At 37.5% G+C, this 24331-nt stretch overlaps 2 protein-coding genes across 3 annotated transcripts; both read left to right on the plus strand.

The window, feature by feature from the left end:
- LOC124168918 (folylpolyglutamate synthase, mitochondrial-like) lies at positions 1–18952 on the plus strand. 2 transcript variants are annotated; one of them, XM_046547309.1, is made up of 10 exons: positions 1–216; positions 540–782; positions 5348–5539; positions 5800–5936; positions 8699–8882; positions 9655–9811; positions 11353–11472; positions 14034–14148; positions 14894–15066; positions 17586–18952. In XM_046547309.1, the coding sequence occupies exons 1-10, from the start codon at positions 112–114 to the stop codon at positions 17939–17941; spliced, it is 1782 nt and encodes a 593-aa protein (XP_046403265.1). In that variant the 5' UTR covers positions 1–111; the 3' UTR covers positions 17942–18952. The 2 variants fall into 2 exon arrangements, with proteins under 2 accessions (XP_046403265.1, XP_046403266.1); XM_046547310.1 differs by lacking the exon at positions 1–216 and adding an exon at positions 357–451.
- Positions 18953–19367: 415 nt separating this feature from the next.
- On the plus strand, positions 19368–21566 carry LOC124168919. Its single transcript, XM_046547311.1, has 2 exons — positions 19368–19626; positions 19761–21566. Exon 2 carries the CDS (start codon positions 19774–19776, stop codon positions 21502–21504), a length of 1731 nt encoding a protein of 576 aa, XP_046403267.1. The 5' UTR covers positions 19368–19626; positions 19761–19773; the 3' UTR covers positions 21505–21566.
- The last annotated feature ends 2765 nt before the right edge of the window (positions 21567–24331 follow it).

Here is a 24331-nt window from a genome sequence, read left to right on the forward strand (position 1 = left end):
AACTCAAAGCGGTGATCAAGGTGATTATCATGACCGCTTTCTATCTGAAACTAAGTCACGTGGTTCCCGCGCTTGCATCTATTAAGTGCATATATAACTGTCCTAAAGGTAATGCGTCATTTGCTTCGAAAGCTGACCATGGTGAAAGGCTTACAAGAGATAGCTAGCGTTTGCTCGGGAGCGTTCGCAAATGATGCGAAGAATGGAGGATATCGGGTAACAATGTGCTATATGTTGCTCCCCTCTAATGCTTTTAGAATGACTAATACCCCTAGTTTTATTCGCATGTATCGGAGGCTGACGTTTTGGAAGCCTTGCGTATCATAACATCATTGACGGCTTGCGTGGGGCACGTTGCTGGTGTCGTTACGTAATGACCATTGCACCCCTTGCACAATGCGTCTATCTGATTACATGTGGAGTAGCGTTACTCTTACTTGACCTCTGTGAAGTATTTTATTTTTTCTTTCGGAATGTACTCTCTTGGTAGCGAAAGTTGGCGCGCATTTCCGAATAAACGACTGATGTTTTTATTCCAGGAAGCAGTCAAGGCACTTAACCTGTTACAGACAAATGCGTCCGTCCTGAATGAAGTGCGAGAGAAACGTAAAAAGGGTTATATTGAGAGAGACGAAAATGTTCAAGATACGAGGAAGTTCCTCGCTCGGTCCGGAATCAGTTTGGAAGACCTTGACGCCTTGCCTGTCATTCATGTTGCTGGTACTAAAGGAAAGGGATCCACTTGTGCCTTGTGCGAGTCAATTTTGCGGCATTATGGAATGGTAAGACTATTAAGTGCAAGTATTAATAAATGTATGCCACCTATTTAATTCATAAAATGAGGCGTAATTCAGAAATAGTGTGTGCAAGGAGGATTTCATGAGTGTGTGCTTAATTTTTAAATTTTTGTTTACTCCTTTTTAATATGGTGGCTGAGGGTGACATAGCACTGTCATTCATGCTGTGGTCTCATATCTTCTACAGAAATCATGATTCTCTTTATTTCACTTTTGTTTACATTCTGTTCTTGTTTGGACAAGTTGCCGTGCATCAGTTTTGGAAGTCTGGTGGATTGCGCAGTGATGCTTCATTCTGATTGCATTACCAAAACTTGAATGAAGGGTCACCAGTGATGATCTTCTCTTTATTGATTGATGTCAGTGTCGTTACTTGAATTAATGCAAGGAAGTAGTTCAGTTACCCATCACCATATCAACTTCTGACAAAGCAGCAAGAGAATTGAGGAATGTAGGTTGTAGTAGGTATTATGGAGTGCGAAAGATATATGCTGCCATTGCCAATCCCATTTCACCATTTTGTTTTTCAAGTGGGATGGGAGTCATTAAAAATATCCTTCATGAATTGGAGATATCAAATAAATGTATACGTACAATGTTATAGATTCATTTCATAAAGTTTTACATGAAGTTATCCTCTCTGAATTTCTCTGGATATTAGCGAAAAATTAAATTCTCCCCCTTTTTTGGTTAAAGGACCTAATAGTCTAGTTTGTGAATGGCATAATCCTTTTGTTGACTCCTGTATCAATTGTCAGAATAGCTGCTTGTCAATTCTTTGGTCTGGATGAGGTAGTCCCTATATTTTTAATTGTTCTGTCAAACCATATTTGGGTCTCAGAATGTTGTTGGCAATACCTCAAAACAGTGGTGGATCCAGGATAGGGACAAAGGGGAGGCTATAGGCTACAGCAGTGGTATAACTAGAAATATGCTTTAGGGTGCGATGAGGGCGGCTGGGAGGACGACCCTCCCCCCAGGCAACAGGGGGAAAATTTTTGAAAAAGGACTTGCCTGGATTTTACATCATTTTGGCACTTAAAAATGTTGGTTTCACTCATAATTCTGTGAGAAATCATCACAGCATGGACAATAGTTTTAAATAATTTTTTATCTGTGTGAGGCTTTTGGGGGAATCTATCCTCCTCATAGTAATGCCACTGGGCTAGGGGGTAACTTCCCGTTAGTAGTGGGAGTCTGGGAAGTTACGAAAATATTGAGAATTTCGAGGCTTGTAAAATAAACTTGGCTCGTCACTGATTTTCAGAAAAAATAATTTTTAAAACATAAATTCATGTACATTATTAGTAAATTTTCAAAATGACCATTTTGTCTATAGTAAATTGCTTGCCCCCCCATCCTGTCCCTGGATCTGCTGCTTCCACCAGAGAATGAAGTCCCACAGGGGACCCTCTGAAGGATACAACACCCTGGGGCCAGGACCCAGGCATATCGATTGAATTATTGCAATAATTCAATTGATATGCCTGGGCACCCGGGGAGGGTAATGGATGGGAAGGAAGAAAGGAGGGAGGTGCCGCGGCGATAGGAGCCTGTCGACGCCTCCAACGAACGGATAGGAATGGAAGGGAGGGATAGGGAAATACCCGTCATGAAAGGCAACAGGGCTCACCATTAGCGAAAACATTATTTGATTTATCAATGGAATTGGAAGATTTTTCTTTGAGAGGAAAAATCCACAGGTCATTTCGTTGGATAAATTGCTGCTTTCACCAATGATCATGTCGTGCTTAACCTTTTTTTCGGGAAATTTCAAATGATCATCGGAATAATAGGACAAGGCCATATGCTCAGTTCTGTGCCAAAGTAGTGGACTCCGTAACCCTTTTAGTGCGGTGGGCGGATCTATCGCCTTTAGCCGCTTGGGAAAAAAGTGTGGCGGACCGATATATCGGCTCTTACATAGTCCATTATTTAATTTGATTTAACTTATTACATTACTATAACTTATTTCAGTAAATATAAAAATATTTTGTCAATATTAACCAGTTTAACCTCATCAATTAAAAAAATGCATATGAATATGTAATAAAATAGCTTTCTATTGTTTTTTTTCCATAGTTGCTATAGTCTATTAAAATACCCTCCAAATTTCTTGCTAGTACCCCAGGAAGAAGTATAGCACAAAGAGGATTAAACAAATAAACCATACCATCAGTACGCCATGATTTTATGCGTGTAGGCTTTCTCTCATTTTTATACTGAATCGTGTTTTTTTAAAATATTGATGGCTTCTTTACTTTCTCCTTTCTTTCTTACTCCTTTCTTTTTTTATGTAAATAATTAATCGGAAGGACGATTGTCAGAGATTATTTAGGAATGATAACTGAGAGCGACCACACGTGTTGAAAAACATGACGAAACTGCATTTTATTATAAGAAAAAACTTCCGGTGAAAAACGAAACAAGCGAATACAGAAATCCGATCGTTGGGAGATCACCACAAATGAAAAAAAATCACTACATTTTTGCTGTCTCTATTTCATATTTTCAGTTACAAGATGATGAAGTGGTAGTATTGAAATTTTTTTTTGAGCTTTGAGGTATATTGACCAGGATAGGCTAACTATGGACCGCCACTGGCTAGGCAACAACCAAATGAATGCATGATAAGATGAAACTATACTGAGTTCTAAAAATCTAAGAAGGGCAAGGCCAAAACAAGTGGGGTGAGTGTAGAGAAAGTTTCTTGACAGGTGGGTTGTCCATAACCAGTTACATAACAACGGGTGTTGCGTAAGGCCTTGGAAATTAAGTTGCTCTCTAACCTACATTGTGTTACCACTATTAGTCTGCTAGCTGTGTTGTCAAACCATACATTTCCCTAGATTAGAAATTAACCGGATGCAATTTTGACTTTACTTGCCACTGCTCAAATGACTACACACTATAGGTTCCGTCATTTCTATTGTAATTTACTGAGATTTATGGCGAGGGAAATTTTTTCCCATGACGAGTGATGTCAATTTCACTACTGTTAACAAGGGAGAACTGAACTATACCACACTTTAATTTCCATCATCAGTGCTCATAAATTTGCCGTTTGTCCATCAAAATGCATTGCATGGGTATGCCTTTCACCCACTCAGGGACCAGTTTCAGCCAGTTAGACAACCCATTTCTTTTGCCTGAAGATGTACTTATCACCTGTCCTGTTCTTCGCCTGAAGATGTCTTTCACTCCGCATCTATCATTGCATTGTTTAGACACTGAAAATTCTCTGAGGTCTGGGGGGGTTTTATCCCCCAAACCTTTTCTCCCCCCAAACAAAATTCTCTTGCCTTCTACTAGGTTTGAATCCAGGCTCATCAAAGTGGCAAGCCAAAAAATACAACACCCATCTCCCTGGCCTTCATTAAAATGTATGTTGAAGGAAAAATCAACTTGCAATTCAAGTATTTGGGCACCGCACAAGAGGAAGTAAAATAGTGCGAAAAATCCACAGAGGAAAAATCATTCGCCTTGACCGGGATTCGAACCCTGATCCCTCGATTTCTGGCCGAGTGCTTAGCCATTTAAGCTATCGAGGCGTCATTCTCCCCTGTGGAAATTTGTGGACTATACCGGACAAGGTGGTATGGACTGCTGAGCATATGATGATAGTCCCGGTATGCTTAAATAAGGAAGTCAAATATAACAGTAAGGGCATCAGGAAGAGAATTGCATTAGCATAAAGGCATTCATGAACAGGAAGGAGCATATGAGAGGATCATTATGTAAAAGTTCATAGAAAAGGTTAATTAAGAGTGTGATCTGGAGTGTAGAGCTTTACGGTGTGGAAACATGGACACTTAGGAAAGAGGACGAGAGAAGAGTGAGGGCATTTGAGATGTGAGTGTGGAGGAGAAAGGAGAACGTAAAGTGGACGGAAAGGAGGAGAAACGATGGAGTGCTGGTCTTGGTGGGTGAGGAGAGGCAGCTTCTGGATGAGATACGGATGAGACAAAATGTATGGATGGAGCGAGTTCTGAGCGGGGAGGGGATGTTGAAAACAGTGTTAGAATGTTGGATAAATGAGAGAAAGGAATGGAATAGGATTTTTAGATAGAAAGAAAGGGAGGCGGCCTTATTATTAATTGAAGAGGGAAGTCAATGAAGGAAGGGTGGACTGCCAGAATACTACATACTTAAATACTCCATGGAATTCGGTAGGTACTTAAATAGTAATAATGATAGTATGCCTTTTGATCAGAGGTATTTAGCAGTGGAAGAGCTAGGTGTGGGGTATAGGAAAACTACTATAATTCATTTATAAAGCTTTCACCACAGAGGACACATTTAAAAGTTAAAAATTGTTACAACCCATTCAGCTTAGGTTCTTTCTTTTTTTCAATGAAAAGGGGGATGATATATTGTCTTTGGGCCAGAGAAGCTATTTGTGTTCACATGAAAATAATCATTTAAAATAATTGATTCACTCCAATGTGATTTATCCTTTTTTGGTCTGTATTTTTGGGCCTACTTACCATCACTGATAAATCTGGATCTTCTTTTGGTATTAATTTTGTTTTGGGTCGTCTTTCTTTCAGGAGAAAACGAAGCAATGTAGCAGTAAGAAAGGGGCATTTGAGCTCTCTCCGATGCCAATCCGGACTGGATTATACACATCTCCTCACCTAATTGAAGTACGAGAAAGGATACAGTTGAATGGGAGACCCATTAGCCATAACTTGTTTGCCACATACTTTTGGAAGGTCTATAACAAGTTAATGGAGAAAAGGGTGAGTGTATAGTTAGCCTATCTGTGCTGAATCCCAAATGTTTGCCGCATGTTTGAGGTTTGGTGTGAGAAGTGCAATGTAATGCAGCTCTCTTACACTTTTTAATTTGATAACTTTCCCACAACACACTTATGAATTCTAACATCTTTGGGGCTCTGCCACAAATATGAATTTCTCATGTGTGTTCCCCTCAACAAGTTTACCTATATGGCATTAATGAGTTTGCACTTTTTTATGTAACTTTTCAAAATTTGTTTTAGGAGCATGAGAAGGACATGCCACCCTACTTCAAGTTCCTAACAGTACTAGCCTTCAACATTTTCATCAAGGAAGGAGTGGATGTGGCAGTGATTGAAGTTGGAATTGGCGGAGAAAATGACTGCACCAATGTCATAAGGTTAATCATGATATTATGTTGATAATGGCACAGTTAGCCCTTGCTTGGGTTGTGACCAAACCAGAGGTTTTCATATTCACAGATAGCTCCTGTGACTTGTAAAATTATTCAAAATACCTTAATTTTGGCTCTATGCATGCATATTTTTGCAAGCTATGAGACACCATAGTGTTCTACTTTTTGCATTGCCATTACACATTAGTTTAATATTTAATTACATTATTATTATTAATTATTAAGTAATAAAACTGTACCACGTGATTGCTTTTTCTATCACTCAAGGTGATAGCATCCTTGGCAGCTTTTTAGTGACTAAAAATGAGAGCTTTAGCTTCTGTTATTTTCTGGATGACATGCTTATTGTTGTCACTCTTTTTTCATTTTTTTGCTGTTCTATCAGTGTCTACAAACTTTTATTCCACTTAAGGTAAATTCGAGGTTAAAAACATTAATTTTCTTTGGACACGTACGAGTTGAACAATATTTCAGGGACTGTTTTTTGCTGGCTTGTAGTCATGGCATTGGGGCGCCACCCTCCTCTCCTCCCCAATTTTTTTTCCCTTGACTACCTGGAACAAATCTGCTGAGGAGGCCACTGGCCCAGGAGCATCTCATGCAATTGAAATATACTGCTAACTTAATGAAATGTATGCTTTTCTGATTCTGGCAAATTGACAATTAATTACCTATAAATTCATCTCTCGACAATCTGGCACTTATCGGACCAGAGCACTGCCGGATTACCGAAAACACCAGATTTCTGGAAACCACTAACAATGGCATAATTAGATAGCAGAAGCTATGTTTTATTGTATACATACATGTGTATAATGTATTCTTTTATACACTTCATTTATGAAATTAGAGTGTTAAAGTAAAGTAAGGATACAATATAGAAAAATTAAACTTACCGTACTGTATTGTTTCGTATCAATAGTCCACTGAACTGTTTATACATATCTCCCCTCTTAATGACTTCCCCTATTTGCTGAGTTGGACTAGGCTCACCTGTGAAGTGGACTACTGGAATTACTGAGCTACCTCTTGATAGCTGCATGTATAAAAACATTGGATCTAAAAACTTCAGGATTGTCCCCCATAATCTAAGCATGTATTGTAAAAACCCTGTCTATGCTGGAGTGAGTTTTTACAATGCATTGCCAAAAGAGTTAAGGGAAATACGCTCTATGAGCACCTTTAAGAAAAAACTGTACTTGTATCTAGTGAGCAATCCTTGTTATTCTGTTGATGAGTATATGTCATTGCATTTGAATTCCTAATTTTTACTTTCATTGTTTATGTTTTGTGTTGTACATACTTGACTTGTTCTATACATGTTGTCCACATGTCCTGGAATCAATAAAGAATTATTATTATTATTATCACTAGCAGGGCTGGAGAAGTATACTGCCAAATTATAGAGGGAGTGCTGTAGAGGCAACCCGAATACATACCTCTTAAGCTACCCCCCTTAAAAACTTCTGGCTATGTACCAGATTCAAGGATCCCTCAAAAGGAGAGGAAAAAGTCTGGCACTCAGCATCCATCTCAAATTCCATCATGTGTGATGTCCCTGTAGCTGTGGCCAAATTCTGCACCCATATGCATTAATGATAATTACCTTACAGGTAAACTGCTGTTTCGATGTAACAAACGCTAATTGGAAGATGATGGGGATCGAAGGGTCAAGAAGTCATTTCTGCTGAAATGTTTTCAATAATTAAAAGTTGATAATGTTTTAAAAAAATCTGACAACCCTTTTTGTCTTGCCATCACTTTACATTGCATTTTTAGGTATGTAGCTAAATTTGAAAGTTGTAATTAAATATCAGTGTTGTAGCCCACTAATGTGTTTTGATTCTACTAATATGCCAGCAGTGAAATTATAAGGAAATTATTCCTAACAGTATGGTGTCTCTTTCCAACTCTATCGTCACATCTTTCTGTTTAGGCTTTGCTCTCCCTCTAATGTCGTATTCTTCTGTTCAAGAAAAATTGAGAGCAACTTGGTCAAGGTTTTTATCGTTATGATACTTTTATAAATATTTTTTTCATGTCTTCTTAGTTTTTTTTTCGTATAAGGCTGGTAAATCTGCATTTTTACTTTTGAAATATTGTATGTTGTCTATGTTACGTTTCTTCTATAATGTTTTCTTCTTCTGTAAACTTCAAGCAAATGTGGGTATTCTTACTAATGGTTATGGTTATTTAGTCAATTTCATCATGTAATTTTATTTCTATGCATAAAATTTCTTTTTTCGCATAGGAATGGGTTTGTGTACATGATAGGCCATTATGAATTTTGTTTGAGCTCATAAGGTTGCACTTCCGGTTGAACTAAGGTTGCACTTTCCCTTATTGGCCATACTATTGCTAGAAAATGGATGTGAGATCTAAAATTTTCCATATTTCTGATCTAATATTTAATAAAGGTATATCTCTGTATATATTTTTTATAGCTGCCTAATTAGGTAGTGGGAAGTAGACACAGTATATTTTTGGCTCTAAAGGATGTATATATTTTCATAACCCTGTTTTTTGAAGAGTAAGATTATTTCGGTGTTCATAAAGCTTACATTTACACTAATTCGCTTCACACTAATTTGGTGTGGGCCACAACATTTGTTTTGTAGATAGAGGGCTGCCAGCCTCTGCTCAAGAATTTTCTATCAGCCATTGTTCAGAAGTAATATATGTATGATTTTTAAATCTCACTAAGTACAAAGTGGTTGGCAGTAAATAGTGCTCTTTGTTTTTAACAGGAAGCCTGTTGTTATTGGTATCACCACTCTTGGAATTGACCATCAGAAAATTCTTGGAGACACGCTGGATAAGATAGCTTGGCAGAAAGCGGGCATAATGAAGACTGGTGCTCCTGCGTTCACAGCTCTTGGACAAGCTCCAATTGCACTGAAGGCCCTGGAAGAAAGAGCTAAAGAGAAGAAGGTATATTTGTGGTCTCTTTTTTAGGGATCACTGTGTGCAGTTTATTTTGTAGAATGGTGAATATCTATGGAAATGGAGTGTGATGTCGAATCTGACTCCGAAAAGCGGAGACAACCCTAAGAACCCAGCATCATCTAAGAAAAAAACTGAATTCATAGTTTCTCTCTCGTGCTGTTTTAAATAAATATATAAAATTAAATAATGATGACATGATTAGTGTAGAGATAGATATTTGGCCATCACTTTGTGGAAGGCCATTGAACTAGAATATTAGACTTTGTACTATACCATAATTATTTTATTGCTTATCCATTTTATTGCCATTTAAAATTCAAGTCCCTTGGAAAGTATTGAAACTGAAACATTGAAGCCGATTGGGTTATAAAGTATTTGTGCAATAGCAATATATGTATTTTTATTAGTGGGATTACATGAATCTGAAAATTTCCATTTCCATTCTTTCGGTCAAATTGTCAAGATTATATTTGGTTTTGTAGCACACCTATAGTCTGTCAGGGGAAAGGAATTGGCTCTGTTTTTGGATGCTTATTTAATTATCCGTTGACACAATTACGTGCATTCGATAGTGCATAGCCATTATCTACAAATTCATTCAATTAAAAATATTCAGACCGAGAGTCTTTAATTCAAAAGGATCAAACTTGTTATATGAATCTCCAACCTATTTGTGCCAATTCAGTCAAATTATCTATTTTGTACACATTCACTTTTTGTCATGATTGACTGCTCATGGGTGATTTTTTACTTCTAGGTTACTTTGAAGGTGTGTCCACCATTGTCGTCGTATTCTTTTGGTCATTCTCCGTTGAGCCTGGCATTGTCTTCTCAAGTCCAAGAAGGAAATGCTTCTCTAGCATTGCAGTTGTCAAATGTATGGATTAAATGGCATGAGAAGTCTTCATTCAGTGGTAATTCATTCATATTTTTAGCTTTCACTAGAGTTATCAAAGTCAGTGTGCCTATAATCAATAAGTTATGTAAGTTTAATGTCAAATGGTGTACAGTTATGCTGGAACTTGTTGTGAATGTTCCCGTTAAGCATTGAGAGGCTCATCAATTGGCAACTCTTGAGTTGCCTTGGTTATAGGGTAGTTTCTTTCATCAAAGAAAATGAAAGGCATTGATTGTGATTCGTTACCCACCATTAGTGTAGGTATTCATAATATACAAATTATTTGGTTTTAGAAATCCCAGTTTAGATGAATGTTAATGGCCAATTTTAACCTCATTTGAAAAAGGCTAGATTGTGGCCCATGCAATGCCACTCCACGTGATGTCACAGGGACCTAGATGCTATACGAGTAGTCAGGAGTTTTACATCATCAGAGATTACCTATGCATGCATGAGGCACAAAGCTCAGGGAAGCATTTCTTAATAATCACCTATTAAAATTGCCTAAGGTCAGAAAGTTTCCCTCGTTTGATAGTATTCGCTTCGTTTGATAGTGTTCGCTTTGCTTGATGGTATTAATAATCCTTATTCAAGCCAAGCGCTACCTGCTAGCAGCCTGCATCGTAGCGGTGCTCATAGCTTTGCACCAAGGTGGCCTCAGCAGCTGGAACCAGAATAGGAAACCACCCTATTGAAGGGCACCGCTCCTACACTTACGTTGTGAGTGAGGCAACAGGGGGGATGTAGGGTTGAGGAGCATGCGAGGCGATCCTAATCGAACAGGAAAACTGCTACCTTTCTGAATTTCAGAGCCTGCCAACTTTTAAAGAATTTCTCACTCAAGATGTTCAAATGAACGTAGCAATCCAACAGTCTTTCATGCAGTTAAGATAGAGTATATGGAGAAGGCGTTCTTTTGTCATCTCACATGAATACAATCGTGAAAATTGTCTGTTTTCTTTGTGAAAGTTTCACCATACTTCCGAATGTGCATCAGAGATATGTCAGGTATGTACCACCTATTGATGAGATCAATGGTGGATACATAAAGGGTTGCATTCGCCCCCCCCTCTGCAGGGCCACCTGCAATGCCAAACATCGCAGAATCACAAGTGTAAATTTTTTATATCATAAGATGGCATTTTCTTGTATATTCGTGTAATCAGTTGAATTAAAACTTTCTTAAAATTTGCTTGTGGCATCATTATTTTTTTCATTATGATAAAAGTAAAGGTAGCTCACGATAGCTTTTGCACCTCCACTTTAGTTTTTTCTGTATCCACAGTGGATGAAATAGATCATCTTTCTTCTTGGACAAGGTTCAAATCTTGCAGAAATCATGGTCAAACTTTGAGTGGGGATACTGAATTCTGGCAAATGCACGGTGTAATTCAGTCTTAAATTAATAAAATTATTGTATTTTATTGATATAATTAGATAATATATTTGATTAGTGGCTGTCATGATTTCCGGGTGTCCATCTATCTGTTTTTATGTCTGATGACAACAGTTTCAGCAGGATATTCAGTTCAAGTTGAGTTCTAATCCATATTGCAGGTAGCAGCAGCAGTGGAGAGCATCTGTGTATAGCATCACCTTTCGAACTGGATGCTGGGATGATCAATGGACTTATAGAATGCAAGTGGCCTGGAAGGACACAGATATTACACTGGCAAGGTTAGAAGACTCCCTTCTCATTAGCCGCACTGAAAATGTCTCAGTTTAGAATAAATTTATAGGACAAAGAGCTTCATGAAACTAGTACATACTATGTAGCATATGTGACCAGCAACCAGGAGATAAGGGTTCGAATCCTATCGAATCCAAATGATATTTTTCTTGGTGGTGATGACTTTGCACCCAGGTGTGCAACTGTGTGTAAAGTTACATTTTTTTTGCTGTGCTTTGGAAAACGCCTGTTGCTAAATAGCGCCTAAGTAGAGTTTTCTCTTCGGCAGTGGCTTAGTGTGTGTGACCTCCATCTCTACAGTGTGGACTTGAGTCATCAGCACCTTGTTCTGTAAACCCAGTCTGAAATTCAGCTTTGAAGATTGGTGGTGACTACCAGTAACACCTGGGTGGTGTAACTGGTAATGTGTCTGATAGGCAGTGGGTTTGTTCATTATTTGAAAAAGAAAGAGACCCATATTTTTCCATGTTTCATCCCGTCTTACTATGAATGATTGTCAATGTATACTTCTTGAAGTATTTGCAGTGAAACTTTGATGAGCTTTGATGACCCTTTTGCTTTTAAGTTCATGACATGACGTCACTGACTCTTGCCGAGCAGCTCACCGCTTCATCACTACTTCTTGACATCACTCATCAGTCACAAATACTTCATTGTCATTAACAATCTCATAAGAGATTCTTTACATCAAGGATCAGGTTTCTCAGTGAAACTTGACTTGATGAACCATTACTAAAAAATGATGTCACTCACTAACTCATGAAGAGTAGGCGGTAACTTTTGAAGTTTTTCATTTTAAAGTTTTGAGAACATGGCTAAATCGAGAAGACTTCATTTAAATATGTATAACATTTTTTCCCATCCATCTACTGAATTTTCCTACTCAATTGTGATGTTGGGTCATTAGTGGGCCGTTGGGAGATCCAGGTTCAAATACTCAGTAATCCTAATGATTTTTTCACGTTGAATTTGATCGTCAGTGACAGGAAATTTCTTGGTACATACGAGGTGGATAACAAATGACAGTTTGTTCTGATTTACCTGGTGAAAGGGAAGTGTTTGCCATTTAGTTCACTGCATAAGTCTGGAAAAATGCGGAAGGTCGGAAGAAAAAAGTGGCCCTAGAAAGTCATGGAAATATTTGGCCAGTCTTGCAAAAATTGAAAGTGTCCTCGTTTCATTTGCCAGTCATAGAGGATGTTCCCCACTCATATGTTGTTCTTTCTGTCCACTTGCTTGTATCCAGTGGTGCTGCTCATGATGATGGACTAGGGTGGGGGTCAAGGAGAAACTAGGGTGGTGGGCGAGGGTAAGGTGAGGATGATGCGGAGCGTCGAAACCACGGTAGTGATCTAATAAATATTTTATGCGGAAAATCATAGGTTAATTTTCATTCAATAAGAATAAATTCCATAAAGCACCACCTCCAACCATCAACTTAAACTAGGGTGGATTAAAAATGGACTAATGCTGCCAATCATTTCCGTACGGTTGCCATTCCTAATATTTTGCTGCATGTAGATAGTATGAAAAATATTTTTTGGAGCATTCCGCTCAAAACCTGACCAAGAGTGGGTTTTTAATGCAAAGTTGGAGTAAGTCTTGATTTTCCAAGTACATATTTTGCTCCATTTTGGCGGAAATAATATATTTCAATTTTTTCTTCACCAGGGTTCGTTAAAAAACATTCAATATATTGCACATAAAATTAATTGAATAAAAGGTACTTGGTTTTTATTTTAGCCGTATTATAGTACTTATATTTTTCATTCATTTTGAAGCATTTTGGACAAATTATTTGAAAATCTGGAAAAAATCAATCTTTCACCGGAATTTACTGTGATTCCTCTCCATATTTTTATCGTAAAAGTAGGCTTTCTGAGTATGTTAGAGGTATTAAAAATCCATAAATTGGGAGAAAAAAATCAATATAAAATGTAAGGCCTCATTAACCCTTCTTCCATCCACCCTGATGTTTTCGACAGTGATGATGAAGGTGTGCAAAGACTGCTGCACAATTTTCTACAATGGGTTCAATAAGTTCAAAAAACAGTATCAATTAATCTTTTATTGATTTAAGCTGTACAGATTGTACTGAGACATTGGTAAAATATGCCATACATAAGCTATTTCCTATGTATCTGGTGAAGGGCAATATCGGAGGATATTTGAATCTGATGTATCCAGTCTGACCATCTCTATAATTAATACTTATAAGTGGGATCATTCGGTCTTTTCATTTCAAAATCTATTTAACGCCATTGATGCTTTCATTCCATTGAAAGAGCCTGTTTAATGCCGTCTTCTCCACGATTTCTTCCATCCGCTTCATGTGGGTGATTCCAGCACATGTTCGCTCTCAATAACAAAGTTATATCAATGGAAATGTTTGGATTACTCATGCCTTGGGTGGCCTATAGAGGGGATATCTCACAAGAATGAATGAAATTATTGAATTTTCGTTATGGTTAGGTTAATTTTTGGCTCCTGTTTCACCGTTTGGGATGAGGTGCTATTTAATTTACATTCTTTTTATTGTTTTTCTTAGATTCTGGAATAACGTTCTTCCTTGATGGTGCTCACACTGCTGAAAGTATCAAAGCCTGTTTGGAATGGTTTACAAAGGAATCTCTTCAGATCTCTCCCATAGGTCATGAAGCATGGTAAGCTATTTTTTGTAATCTTCTGCTAATTACCTACTCAATTTCTGCTGCTTTTGCAAGTGCCTTGTTATTTAACAACTCAGTTGTGATCTGCATTTCATGAAAGTTGGATGTAGGACCTACCTACTTTTGAATTATCAATGCATGTCAGAGTGTAGAAATAATTGGGGCTTCCCCTGATTTTTGGAAAATGAGATATGTCTTTTGGGATTAAAATACTTTAACCTTGTCTCTAGGGAATGCACACTTTCATAATATGTATGGTTGAGCATTAATGAACTGGATCGTTACCATGTTGTATAATCTGCTTGTGAAAGTGAAAAGTCCATATGTTCAAACAGAACCAAAAAAAATAGCCATTGGAAATCTAAGAGATAAAGAAACTTGGCTAAAACTATAATTCCCTGTAATATTGTCGTTAAATAGGTAGTGGGTGAACAAAATCATGAACTTATCATGTAGGATTTTAATGAAAAATCACATGTATGTCTTGTAACTATTTTCCTCAAGATGCATATCTGAATTTTCGAATCTGAATTTCTTACATTCTTTTTGACCCATCTCTATTAATGACTATGCGGAATATTTTGAACTGGGGATTGGGTTTGCATGGTGGCTTCCCACCTTGTTGGCCAGTGTTCAAATCCCGACTATGATGGAGATGCCTGATCCCTGCTTGATTGTTTTAGGGAGGCAGTTAATCACAGTCTGTCGGATGGGACTTGAATTTATCTTTTGGTTTCAGCATTGGTGATGGAGTCAAGAATGAGGCACAGGAAGTAACAAGAGTCCTCCTCTTCAATTCGACTGGGGACCGGAATATTGAAAACCTTCTAGGACCTTTTGCTGAGAGTGGACTGTTCAAACATGTAATGTTTTCCCCTAACACTACCAAGCCTTCAATGGACTTAACTTCAGGTGGGTTTGCTATTGTTTTTTTTAAGGTACAGTTTGCTCCCGATTATGAGGGCTAGTGATGGGGAGAGGCGGCACAAATAATCGGAAAGAACGGATAACCCAAACTCTTACTTAAATGTCTTGCAATGTTCATAATTTATAAATATATAATATCATAGAGTAAGTATATATTGAGAGCTCACCACACGTACAAAAATCGTATACGTTTTTGGTGTAGTTCTAGAACAATTAACCAGATGGCTATGAACAATTTTGGCAATTTTTTTAATTTGCTCGTTCCACAAGTATAAAAATATATTCTGAAGCAGAAAGGGTTGCTACGCTAAGTGGAGACATTAATTATTCGATTTTGTTTATAACAATTGTTATAAAAAATATTTTCTCGAATTTCGGCTAGTTACTTGACTTTTCCGAGTTTATATTCCTAATCCATTTTCCGGCAGACTGTTCTTAGTATAAAGTTGAAACTTGCAGGAAATGTTTATAGCAGATTTTTTTCCATACTGGTAAACTTTAATTTGTTCATAACTCAGTTTCAACGTTGTTATGTGTGTTTATATATCTTTCGGACGAAAAATCTGGAATTTTGCAGGATAAAAATCAATCGCCTGCTAACTTTCGTATCTTACGATATAGGTCCATATATTTTCAGATATATATTATATATATCAGATTTTCATAATTTTAGCACTACAGTACACTCCCGATTATGAGGGCTGATGGTGGGGAGAGACGGCACGAATAATCGGAAAACACGGATAACCCAAACTTTCACTTAAATGTCTTGCAATTTTCATTATTTATAAATAAATAATATTAATCTAAATAAATATAGAAAGAAAATTGTCAAGCTCTACAGGGTCTTCTCGTCCACCAATTAAATTTAAGTCTTTTGACTCAAAAGATAAATTCAAGATTGCAATTGAGAGTCAATTTCTCGTTAAACCTTTCATTCCAGCCTCCTATTAAAAGACTAATGATTATAAAACTAACAGAAGAAGGGGAAATGTAGTGGAATGACATCCTATAAGTACTAAAAGAAAATAGAGATGGCACTTTTCCACTGGTTTATTTAACCCTTTCATTGCCACCGGGCCGATATACTATCGGCCTTCGCTGGTTGAGCGAAAACTGCCATGGGCCGATTTATCAGCTCGAATTATTTCACTTTTTTTTGTGATTGTGGCCTTTTCAACGGCTCTAATTTATGTAAATCCCCATAATTTATCGATGGTTATAAGATGTAAGTTATCTTAAGAATTGGGAAAAAAATCTAGACGTATTAAATAAAATTAAGTAGTTGAAAAATTTTTAAATCTGAAATGTTGCTAATTCCGGAAAATAGCCTTGGCAGTCTTCGAACATCCCACCTGAAATGGGCTGGCGCTTAAAGGGTTAAAGTACAACGCGTTTCAACCATTAGGTCATTATCAAGTACAATGAGGATTAGTTTGTCTCGAAGCTGTATTTATATATGGGTGGAAGGGGAAGTTTAGGAGAGGTATGCATCATTACGTGGCGTGCTTTGGGAAAGGTATGGTAAGGAGTGGGGAATGTCCAAAAAATATTTGTTCGTTCATAAGATGATTGGCTCCTTCTTGTACAATTTTCAATTTTTTCATAGTGTCCAGTCTACGGCCTTTTTTCTCCACGTGGACGATCTCTGAGGCAAAATCACATGAATGTTTATCTTCGAGGAGATGTTTCGCTACGAGAGAGGTGGGAGAAAGGAGATACCAGCAGAATTATCACCGTATATCTCCAAATATAGTCCCCCCCCCTTAATTTTGAGGCTTCAGCTTCAGGAGAATTTTAAGAAATGCGTTTGAATATAGTCCCCCCATTACTTTTACCGCAGGTATTTTTGGAAAAGAAAGGGGGGACTATATTCAGACAAATACGGTAACTCTAAGAGTGTGGCAACATTTTTATACGTTTTGCACGCTGACTGCTGAATTCACCTAAAATATTTATTGCTGACTGGATATCTTGCTCTTGGGCACTTTCCATCACCATAAGGGGCTTGGGGCTTGATTCTACCAGACCAGCCCTCGTGGCAGGGGGTGCCTCCTGCACAGGGAGTCTCTTCTGCACTGGCTGGCTGCTAAAATCGTGAACTCCTGCAGCCCATGGGTTAACACGTTGCGTACAGATGGCGAGAATTCTCGTCATTTTTTTCCCAAACGTTCCGGACAGATGGCGAAGATTCTCGTCATTTAGGCACGTCAACCTAAACAATTTTAAAGCGTACAATACGTATTAGTTAGTACGTTTTCAGTTGTTGTTCGTTATTCTTAATGAATTGATGCATCATAACGTTTGATTGGGTAAAATTATATTCTAAACATTATCTTTTTAACCATGTTTAAACCAAAGGCATTAAGCCCTAATAGGTACATATTTCCAAATCGGCGTTCCTAGGAATTTAAATACCCCGGTATGCAACGTGTTAATGTACAAACATGTACAAATATAATTGCCGTAAAGTTTTTAATTATGTCTTGTGAATGCTTTTTCAGACCAAACAAACATGATGGTGTCTCAAGAGGCTGTTAGTGCCAGATGTCAGGAACACCGCACTATTTGGCAAATGTACAATAAGGAGGCACAAGTAAGCCTGCATGCTTGCGTGGCAAATGCGCTTGGATCCATCAAGGACTTGACTATGCCATCGGATCTTGACGGTGGAAAGAGAAAGAAGATACATGTCTTAGTGTCTGGATCTCTTCACTTAGTTGGTAGTGTGTTAAGCATCATTGACCCTGATCTTTCGTGTTCCTTATCGCCTCAAGAATTGCACAGTCAAGATGTTTTAAACCTTTCAAAGATGCATTGCCATGGTCAAAGCTCTAAGTATGTGCCCTCACCGGCATGATTTTCACTATATCATCAGGCATGATAAGGGGTGGTATAGTTGCTTTACTAATGGTAATTGTTTGAGCATGGATGGCTAGGCACAAGTTTCATCTGTGATTCGTCGGGCAGATAACCATACCATCTTTAAAGAATCTTTTTGTGCATTGTTTGTGAGATGATTGAATTTTTTTTCATTGCACAATCGACTGCCTTAAACAAGTAATAAAGTAGATAATTCATGGGGCTTCCATTATCTTGCTATTGCATAAGCGCTTTTTCTTTTATTAAAGAGGTAATTGAAATCGAGTGATAATGATTTGTAGCATTCACGTACTTAGTGGAGGTATTGTTCATACTTTTTCATCATCGCATATAATATTCATTTTATGTATTCGAAGTAGATCTGAGCTCAATTCTTAGGGTGTAAACTTTAAGTTTGCCTTTCTATTGAGTTACCAATCACATGCATGAAATGCATTTTTAGTAAACAAAATATACCAAGGAATAAATTTTATAAGGAAGTTGAAATGTTAAAAGTATACGAATTAGTAGATATTAAGAAAAATATCATAATGTTTTTACTATGGCTGCTGAGTTATACCTTTGCGACTTAGTATTTGATTTTTTGTTGAGTGTTTCATGAAAGACATTCCGTGAACGATGTTATGCCCCTGGAGGCATAATGAATACATGTGTGTCCCATCTGGTAATGTGGACATGTGCAAAGTTAGAATGAATCTCAAGTTGAGAAATATGGGGAAGATTTTTATTTTCTCAGAGTATCTGTGAAGGAAACTTTATTCTTCAGTGAAGAATCTCAAATATTTTGTATAGCTACAAGATTTTGTCAATTTACTGGTTAAAAAGTTTGTGAATAAAATTTACTTTTATAAAAAAAACTTGAGAATCATGTGTCTTCTATATTTATCAGACTTTTTAATAGATTATGAAAAAGGTTAGCCAGTGTTCTAGGAAGAGAAATATGTACTAGATGACCACTTTGTTCATTAAACTAAAATATTTAACTGCATTGGTATAAAAATTTGGCTTCATATCAGAGGCAGGTATCCAGAGACGTTTGCAAGACTATTGGGTGATTTTTCATACATGAAAACGATGGATGATAACTGCCATCTAATTTTTTCTCTTTGAATCTCCTGTGGGTAAAATTAAATTGTAGAAAGGTGGATGAAAAATCCTGGATACCTGCTGTTCAGTCTTCGCATAAGGAACTTAATTTTCTTTAACATGCACTAAGTCAGTGTTGAAGAAAGACACTGTAATGGTATTAAGGAACTTTTCTTGGTAAAATAGTCACTTGACTCTTGAAATGGAATGGGTAATATAAAAAGTGTGTCATATTTTGTTATATATGTATTAGTATAAGGAATTCCATCATATATGTATTGGGCAAATTGGCGTGTATATACATGCTGTCACCAATTACCGTAAGTTGGGGCGAGTTCGGACACGCGGGGCGAGTCCGGACGATCGCGCCGGCTGATGCTTACATTGTATTTCCTTCCGACTTTCGCTTTGTAATACACTGTAATCATGGCTTTAAGACAAAGAAAGGTACAATGTATCATATTACGTATAAAAGCGATGGATCTGTCGCTTTTGGTCGCAGTTCATCCGATTAGTTTGCAGCGCAACATTAGAGTGAAAAATCTTACCGGCGAAAAGAAACATCTCTCCTCTTTGGTAAGTACTTCTGAATGTAATAATACTCAATTCCTCCAAAAGCTGTGCTATTTCTCATTAAGTTTGAAAAATTTCGTGTAAATATTTCGAATACTCTATTTATTAGAGCGCGTTATTTGATTTCATGCACCTAGCTCCGAGGGCAGAATGGTGAGAAATTACGCAAGGGTCGTTGGAGGCCGGCGCTCACACGGACACGACAACCAACAAATTGAGAAGGCTGTTGAGGCTGTGAAATCTGGAAGAATGAGTCTTCGGGGGGCCTGCAAGGAGTTTGGAGTGCCAAAATCCACAGTTCACGACATATTGAAGGATAAACACCCAAAGAAATCTGGAGGACAAACGGTTTTATCCGCCAAGGAAGAGGACCAGCTAGCGCAAGGGATTCTCAAATGTGCCGAGTGGGGCATTCCCTTGCGAGCAATAGACTTAAGGTTAGTCGTTCGGGAATACCTGAACAGGATGGGACGAAAAGAAAAAGTTTTTAAAGACAACTTTCCGGGAATGGAATGGGTTCGTGGTTTCTTGTCAAGACGGCGGGAACTCACCGTGCGTTTGGGAGAGAACATTAAGAGAGTCCGCGCAGCAGTGACAAGGGAAGTTCTGGAAAAATACTTTAATAATTTAGAGGTGGTTTTAAATGGTGTTCCTCCGGAAAATATTGTCAACTACGATGAGACTAATTTCAGTGACGATCCTGGAAAGTCCCGGGTGATTGTTAAGAGGGGGGAGAAACATCCGTCAGTGATTAAGGACACCAGCAAAACGAGTGTTTCTGTAATGATCGCCGCATCAGCGAGCGGGGAACTTTTACCCCCATACACGGTATATAAAGCCGTTCACTTGTATCCTACCTGGGTAGAAGGCGGCATTGAGGGATCGAGGTTCAATAGGAATATTAGTGGATGGTTTGACATCACAACCTTCGAAGACTGGTTCACCACGACGTGCGTGCCATTCTTCAAAAACAGGCAGGGGCCGAAAGTTATGATTGGGGACAATCTATCGAGTCACCTCTCGGTGGAAGTAATTAGGAAGTGTGAAGAAATGGGAATAGACTTTGTCATGCTTCCACCTAATTCGACCCATTTATGCCAGCCCCTCGATGTAGCTTTTTTTAGACCTCTCAAAATTGCATGGCGAAAATGTTTAGACCAGTGGAAGCGCAAAAATCGTGGCGTTCTTCCGAAAAGTGAGTTCCCCAGGTTATTAAAGTCTGCCTTTGAGTCCATGGGATCTTCATTGTCTCCCAATATTTGTGCAGGGTTTAGAGCCACGGGAATTTTTCCATTCGACAAAAGTCGAGTCATTAGTAAAGTCCCCTCTTTAAATCCAAAGGACAATTCTGACGCAGCCTCCGATGCTTGGTCCAACGCATTTCTGGAGATGTTAGCATCATCCCGCGCAGAAACACCAGAGGGTAGAAAATCGCGGGGGAAGAAACTAAATGTTGAAGCAGGAAAAAGTGTGAGTGCTGAAATTAAAAATGAATCTGTTTGTGATGATGTGGTTGACATTTCCTCAGAGAAAAATCTGTCTGTTGATGAGGTTTTGGCATCGCATGTCAACAATGAAGTCGATTTTGAAATTCCCGGCTCTCTCACAGAAAATTCGTTCGTGTTATTAAAATTTGGGACCAATAAACGAGATAGGCTGTTTGTAGGGAAAGTGATTGAAGTCTGCTCCAACAAAAAAATCCGTGTGCAGTGCCTTCGAAAAAAAAATACAGCGAAGGAAACTTATTTCAGGTTTCCAGATGTTGCTGACGAGTGCATAGTGGGAAAATCGCAAATTGTTCGTCAGCTTGCTCCGCCAAGGGACTTGCGAAGGGGCCGCTTCGTTTTTAGTTCTTTAAGTGATGTTAATGATGTCGATTAATATGTCAAATTTTGTATCTGATTGTCATTAAAAATTCATTATTAAAACTGGTGAAAAATTGATATTATTGTAAATTTTTTCATTTCCGTTTTCATCGACAACCATTTCGAGACCTCGGAATTTAACCTGAGCTATTCGGTCCGATTGAGAGTTTAACCTAAAGAAATTTCTTGTTTCAATGATACTTATTTCATACCAAAGAGTTAAATAAAACTCCGTCTGTATTAAATGTATAAAATTGACGCGAAATGCCACCATATGTTAGTCCACATCTATCAATGCAACGCTCGCGAGATATGCGATTCGCTTTTCAATTTCAACAAATTTGCTGATAGTAAAATAAAAATAAAAGCTCATAGTTGCCGTTTAACATCACTAAGATAAGTAGAAAGTAATATTTTTAATAAATTAACATGTTTTAAGAAAAATATTTCGTTCACAACAACATTAACGCTAACAACTCGCATGCGTCCGAACTCGCCCCAAAACGTGAGGCTTGTTCCAATGGTGTTAATGATCATTTTTCTAAGTTAAATCTAAGACAATATCTTATGATTCATTTGCTTAGTATTTTCAAAGGATTAAGGATTTTAAATTTCGATTTTCACGCATTTTGACAAGTTTTTCGATGCGTAAATCGCATTTATATGTAAAAAAGTGTCCGAACTCGCCCCAACTTACGGTACTTATTTCACCGTATGTATGAAAAATATTTGTGAAAATTTTTATTTTGAAGTAGAAATGACATCAATATATGAAGGCAAGGGAAATCCACTAATCAGATTAATGCAGTCATTACCACCATTAGCACATCATCATTCAATTTTCATGTTCATTACATATGGTTCAAAGTATGGCATACTTGGTAAAGGTTAGGCAATCAATAGAAATAAAGAGAAGTCTTTCTTCCCCGATAAACTTGCCCTTTTCGTAAGATTTGTAAGAGTTGGTAAGGATGAGAAGTGAAATAAGGATAAAATGCCCTTGTGGAGCATCCATTCATTTCGGGAGGCGTTTAGGGGGGGAAGAGAGGTCAAGCCTATTCTCACCCAATTTCACATGGGGGAGAGCCTCTGAAGGTCCTAGAAGGTATCCCATGATTTTTATTCCACAAGAAACAGTGTAAAATTGCAAGAAAACTGGGTTGATTGAGCTAAATGTGTCTCTTATGAAAATATGAATAAACTACGCAATAATAAGATTTATAAAAATAATTAGACAAATTGTTTTTTTTTTTTCAAATCCAACGCAAATATGTAATAGGTTAAAATATTTACACTGAAAATACGCATGCTAAACGTTCTCACGTGAGATTAGAGAGAGGGGGTTTAGCCAAATCTCACTGAGAGGGAGGGGGGATCCAAAAATCTCCAAAATCACCTCACTTAATTAATCAGGGCTCCTACTCAACCGTGAATATGCCATGAATTTTGTCTACCGTGAAAAAAACCTGGAAAAAGCCTTGAATGTTGTTATAAAACCTTAAAAATCTTGCAAACCTGATTGTAGAAGTACAATTGACAGATCAAAAGAAAATATGATATGATGATAATGTTTCAAGGTCAGTCACTCGCAGGCACTGTCCACGCATTTATCTGCGCACGTATATTCAAAGCGCAATTATTGGTCCTTGTGCCATGACAACACATTGATCTTAAACCTGTGATTGGAAGATTGGTAACCAAAGTGTTTATTAACCCTGGTGAAAAATCAGACACTTTTTCGCTTCCCTCCCTTAGCGAAAAAACTGTTGGATTTTAACAGTTACTGTTGGATTTTAGCAGTTACTGTTGGATTTTCTGCGGTTACTGTTGGATCTTCTACAGTTACTGTTGGATTTTAACAGTTACTGCTGGATTTTAACAGTTACTGTTGGATTTTCTGCGGTTACTGTTGGATCTTCTACAGTTACTGTTGGATTTTAACAGTTACTGTTGGATTTTAACAGTTACTGTTGGATTCAACAGTTGTCCCAATTAACTGTTGAAATTTTCAACAGTTTTTTAATAGTTTTTTCGCTAAGGGCTGCCACCCTACTCCCTCCATTTTCCCTGTCACATCCTTTGGTCAGCCCTGAATTTTGGTAACGATAGGTGACATCATAAGAGATAGCACTTTCATTTCTGCGGTTACATTCATGGCATCTATCGCGTTTGTCAAATTTTTAGTTAATGTGCGGCTGGTGATTGTTACGTGATCAATATTTCTGCCTAAAATTGCTTATCAACAGACCATGAATTTGGCGACATTTTGATTGTGAAAACCTGGAAAAAACCGTGAATTTTATAATTTAGACAGAAAGGAAACTGTGTTGAGATGGTATTTATCTCCATTACTCTATACCACCTTGTCGCCATGGACTTACGTAAAGCATCCAATAATTTTCATGCCCAGACTAGCTGTAGCGATATTAGCTTTCTGTCATGGTAAGCTCCCAAAAATCATTATTAGTTTTGACAACCTTTTCAGAGAAAATTTCCAAGATTTCTCATTTAATTTTCTGAACTTTTTTACCACGTTAAATAGCATTTTAACATTTCAATGTGAAGAATATTATTATTCTAAATATTTCAATCGATACTAATTTCATCATTGAAATTAATAATTAAGGTGAAATATTTAGGAATTTCTGATGGGAAATGCATGTAATAATATATGGTAAAATTTTAAATAAGCTCTCCAAAATGTTACTGGAAAGACGGAAATTAATATTTTATTCGTCAGTCACGTGATAGTAAAAAATTGAGTTCTTGCCAGTGAAATATATCTAATAACTATACTTCAAAAGTTGAAGGAGTTCCACTAAAAATGTATTAGGATAATTTAA

The sequence above is a fragment of the Ischnura elegans genome, chromosome 12, assembly GCF_921293095.1.
Source record: "Ischnura elegans chromosome 12, ioIscEleg1.1, whole genome shotgun sequence".
Lineage (NCBI taxonomy): Eukaryota > Metazoa > Arthropoda > Insecta > Odonata > Coenagrionidae > Ischnura > Ischnura elegans.

Bases quoted from the DNA above. Each gene is read 5' to 3' on its own strand.
- LOC124168918 (XM_046547309.1), top strand. From the start codon at position 112: ATGCGTCATTTGCTTCGAAAGCTGACCATGGTGAAAGGCTTACAAGAG. The intron at 8,883-9,654 runs GTATATTTGTGG...TTTTACTTCTAG, and splicing joins AAAGAGCTAAAGAGAAGAAG to GTTACTTTGAAGGTGTGTCC. The intron at 11,473-14,033 runs GTTAGAAGACTC...TGTTTTTCTTAG, and splicing joins ACAGATATTACACTGGCAAG to ATTCTGGAATAACGTTCTTC.
- LOC124168919 (XM_046547311.1), top strand. From the start codon at position 19,774: ATGGTGAGAAATTACGCAAGGGTCGTTGGAGGCCGGCGCTCACACGGA.